The sequence below is a fragment of the Galleria mellonella genome, unplaced genomic scaffold, assembly GCF_026898425.1.
Source record: "Galleria mellonella isolate WM207_F2 unplaced genomic scaffold, CSIRO_AGI_GalMel_v1 utg90, whole genome shotgun sequence".
NCBI lineage: Eukaryota > Metazoa > Arthropoda > Insecta > Lepidoptera > Pyralidae > Galleria > Galleria mellonella.
Genome location: NW_026442172.1, coordinates 1,466,946 through 1,471,738, shown reverse-complemented (window position 1 = coordinate 1,471,738; position 4,793 = coordinate 1,466,946). Strand labels below are relative to the sequence as shown.

The following is a 4,793-nucleotide window of genomic DNA, read 5'->3' as shown; positions in this document are numbered from 1 at the left end:
AATAATTTATTTTGAATAAGTTCCGGTTCCCGCGAATATAGTTAAAGGAACAATTGTAACAGCAATGTTCGTGGGAAAAACAACAATGTGCCAATATGTGATAAACACTAATAAGCGGCCAATTAGACATGTAATTACTCAATTACTCACCTTGAATGAATATGGATGTTATTTGTCGAATATGAATTGACAGGAGTTACAAATTTATATATCACTCGATATCGAGATTAGTCAGAGAACGGAGACAAGATGCAACAAAAAAGTAGAGAAAAAGTCTTATTTGAAAAGTACTTGCGTCGAACAAATAAATTATTGAATATTACGGGCATACATCTAAATGAGAAGGATAGTAATAGATCACTAACACAACGCCTTCGTCATCGTTGGTTTTACTGCATTAACACTATATGGCTATATACAGCTATTATTGGACAAATCAAATGGTTTATGGAAGCTATTACGACTAACAAAGGCATTACAGAAATCACATACTTCATGCCCTGTATTACTCTTTGTTTCATAGGATATTTTAAAGCCTATGATTTTGTGAAGTATGCTCATTGTGTTAACGAAGTGGTAGACAATTTGAGAAAATTGCAGAATATGTCTTTAGAAAAGCAAAAGTATCGCGATGAAGTTGAAAAAGAAATGTTAAACAATATATTGAGGATCTATAACATATTCACTAACCTCCATGTATATACTTACTTTCTTGGTCTGCTGTCATTTAGTATTGGTCCCCTACTCACCATGGCTGTTTATTACTATTCAACTGGAAAAATTATTTATATGTTGCCTTTTTTCATTTGGTATCCACTTGATAAAACAAAATTAATAAATTGGGTCATTATTTATATTCATCAAATTTGGACAGGTATTTTAATAAATTAATCTTTAAAATATGAATAACTTATGAAACTTAAAACACGAACTCAAACTGCAAAAATAAAAGGATGTTGTCAAGTCTCTTAGCGAGCAAAGAGAATATATCTTTCTTCCTTGCTCGATAAGCGACTCTGGGTTTTACTCCGTGACAGAATCCTGAACTCACAAAACTTAAGGTATTGATATAGTCAAAAGGATTTACGAGTGGTAATGAGTTGGCTATATTATATAGCTCGAAGAGCAGATAAATCGTTTGGGAAGAAAGGTTTTTGAGGTGGATGCAAATGACGTGGGATCGTACTTTATGGCTGACCTATTTTTTAGCAGTGGACAACAGATGGGATGTAATGATGAATGACATTAATAATATACTTACAAGAGTTCATTGTTTAGCGATCTTTTAAACGTTGTTTTAATAAAAATTTATTTCCAGCTGTTATTGCTGTCTTCACGGTTTTGGGCTCTGACAATTTCTTTGCTACTTGCTCTACATTCGTAAATATACAATTTTACTGCCTTCATTATGATATAGAAAAAATTGATACTGGTACGAGAAATAAAAAAGGAAGATATGTGAATTATGTTTTTCGGGGACAATTTAAGCAAATAATTAAAAGACATAAAATATTAATTGAGTGAGTATTGATCTATATAAATTAGTGATACTTACGTCGTGTGTCATTAGTATTTTTTTTGGAAATTGGAGTAGAAAATCTGATCTACTAACTGATAGAAAGTGATAAACGTCATCTATAGAATAGTATAGTAAGTTAAACCTTGAATCGGTTGTGTACTTTTTGAGTTTATTCCTTACAATCAAAAAATTAAATCCTTTGGTTTAGATTAATTTTCTTTAACATCATCTTCATATCAGCTGTTAACTGACCATTGCTGAACATGAGCCTTTACCACAAAGGATGTTTTGCCAATAGTTGCCATATTTGGCGGGCGAGTTGGCAGCCGCAACTAGGTTTATAGTGATGTTTTAAGAAGGACACTGCTGTCCATCCTATTACTATTAACCTCTACCATTTCTATAACATGCCGATTGCTAACAAAATTAATTCAAAGTTTGGTGGTAGACTTTTTCCTTTAAATGTTGGATTCTAATACACTTTATGAAATGTAAACATGCCGAATATTACAACAATTGCAACAATAGACAATTTTTCTGACGATCTTATAGCGATATTTTTTAATAGATAATAATGAAATAGTAACTTTATTTGTACTATCGATATATGCTAGCGAGGTACTAGTTTTCTATAAATGAAAATGAAAGCAGGTCGGTTGACCCATCGTATCGAATTTATCAAGAAATTAACCACGATAGACTCGATAGACTAAAGCTATCTCGTGATGGTCGATCTGAGTAGGTATATTACTAGCAATGGGGCTGCTGGTCCCCTTTACTGATAATTCTTTTCCTTTTCCTATTATAGGTTTTAATTATATATTTATGATATTTCTTTTATATTGTTATTAATTTTTATAAAATCTTTTTGTTTAAAAATTAGTATCATTACAAATTTTGTAATTATGATTATAATATAATTTTGTATTAGATGCAAAAACTTCTAATTTATACGAGCAAATATTCGTTATTTTATTACTTTAGCCGTTAACTGTTCACTATTGGATATAAGCCTTTCTTATACGAGGAGTTTTTCCAGTAGTTGTTATGCTTGGCAGGCAGGTTGGCAACAGCAGTTAGGCCTTTGAGGATGTTTTAAGAGGGACGTTGCTGCCCATCTCTCGCCTAATCTAATCACCTCTTAGGATACCCACGGGAAAATTAGTGATGGCCCGTTCTATGCCGGGACTACACGGCAAATTAGATCGTATACAGGTTTTCAAAATATTATATAATGCCTTCGTTCGCAGTAGATTAGAAAGTAATGCAATTATCTGGAATACACATGACTCAAAATATATATTCATGGTAGAGAAACTTTCGTTACAACAAAAAAAAAACTGTATCTGTATGTCTTTAATAAATTTGTAAAAGAAGAAATGTTTTTAAAAAGAAATCGCAAACGCTCTAAATTACTACTACATTAATTATTTTTGCAATAACTTTTTTTTATATATTTCCTAGTTGCGTGAATTTTATGGAAACAATTTACACAAAATCGATCTTATTCAACGTTGCTACGAGTTCAGTTATCATCTGCGTTACTGGCTTCAATATTATGGTAACATGTTTTATTCTGTTTACATTTTAATATTACTTTGATTCAATTGATATTCTTGTTTTGCTAATATTTAGTTAACTACTATCTTTTCAATGTCTCTGTTTATCTCTATTTATATATAAAACGGGAATTTTATGAACTATATTTCTGACAATTGATTCGACTGTATTCTGTATTCTGAAGAAAAATTATAATGCAACTGTAGGAAACGATAAACATAATAGACATTATTAAAAATTGATTATACATTTTAAAAATAATATCTCTGTTTATTACAAACACTTTTAAACAAAGAGATTTTTTTAAATTTCTTATTTTCTTTTGTATTTTAATTACTTAAATATTTTTAAAATACGCAAGAAATAAAATAAACTAAGTAAATAAAATAATTTATTTTACAGATAATAGATCACATAACTATGATGATACCTTTTATTTTCTTTCTCGTAGCGGCAACCTTACAAATAGTCGTTTTATGTTACTACGGGGACAAAATAATGCAATACGTATGTATACAAAATACAAAATATATTTTTATTGTTTTTAAATAACTATTATCTTTAATCAATGTTTATAATTATTTTATATGTATATGTGTGACAGTTTTTACAATTTTCATTTCTATAACCTAGCTCAGACACCGATGTTTAAACTGATCCAAATGTACAAATGAATTCGTACCTACTTTTATTGTAATTTCCATTGCTGAGTTTGTTATAATCATGGTTATGCAATAATGTTATTATTTATTAATTTTATTTGAATAAATTTAATTAATCTATGATTATTAGAAAAACTTTTACTTATTTATTTATTTATTGGAAAACAATTTTACAAACAAATGTTTGCACAAAATATTATATACAATACAATACAATACAATTTGTATTAAGTATGTACTTTTTACAATGATATATTTTTATTTTTTGTATATAAGCATGCATTTATAAAAATTTTAATAAATATTATTTGTACTACACAAATGTATACAAAACAAATCTACACAATTGTATATGTATATCACAGGTTCTGCTTAGTTTGGAATTAAATGACGCTGTATACGGCCAGTGTTACTTATTTATTTATATTACAGAGCATGGAAATAAGTGATGCAGTATACAATAGTAAGTGGTATTTAGCAGATGCCAAAATCATGAAAGATTTACTGTTTCTTTCTATTAGGTAATTAATATTAAATATCTATTATTGTTATATAAATATTATTTAATTAGTAATCGTGTATTTGCATTATAATGGGCTCTTATTATTTTTAGATCTCGGAGAGCCTGTAAAATAACGGCATATCAGTTTACTGACCTTAATTTGAATACATTTGGCAAAGTAAGTATTAAACTTCTCTTAAGGTTCGTATACGAGTAATGTGTGATATAATGTATTAAAGAGACATGTTTTGAAAGTAGATGAAACAAGATATTAATTTGCATTTTTATCGTTTTGAGTTTTGATACTTGGTCCTCTCTAACTTTTCCATACGAGAACTATTGTAAAAATTAATAGATAAAGAAAAATTTACATAATTGGTTTACAATATTTGTTATTATAACAATTCTTATGATATGTTGTCTTGGTCTTTGTCATTTGTCATACATAATAATTTGTTACAATATTTAATTTACTTACAATTTTCAGATAATGGGAAGGTCTTGGTCATATTTCGCTTTACTGCAAACTATATATGGAAGAAAAAACTAA

General features: G+C 28.6%; 1 protein-coding gene across 1 annotated transcript; it reads left to right on the top strand.

Moving 5' to 3' along the window:
• Window positions 1-249: 249 nt before the first annotated feature.
• LOC128202342 (putative odorant receptor 92a) lies at window positions 250-4,793 on the top strand. The gene is made up of 7 exons (XM_052902326.1): window positions 250-874; window positions 1,319-1,520; window positions 2,984-3,080; window positions 3,482-3,586; window positions 4,174-4,262; window positions 4,355-4,421; window positions 4,731-4,793. The coding sequence occupies exons 1-7, from the start codon at window positions 250-252 to the stop codon at window positions 4,791-4,793; spliced, it is 1,248 nt and encodes a 415-aa protein (XP_052758286.1).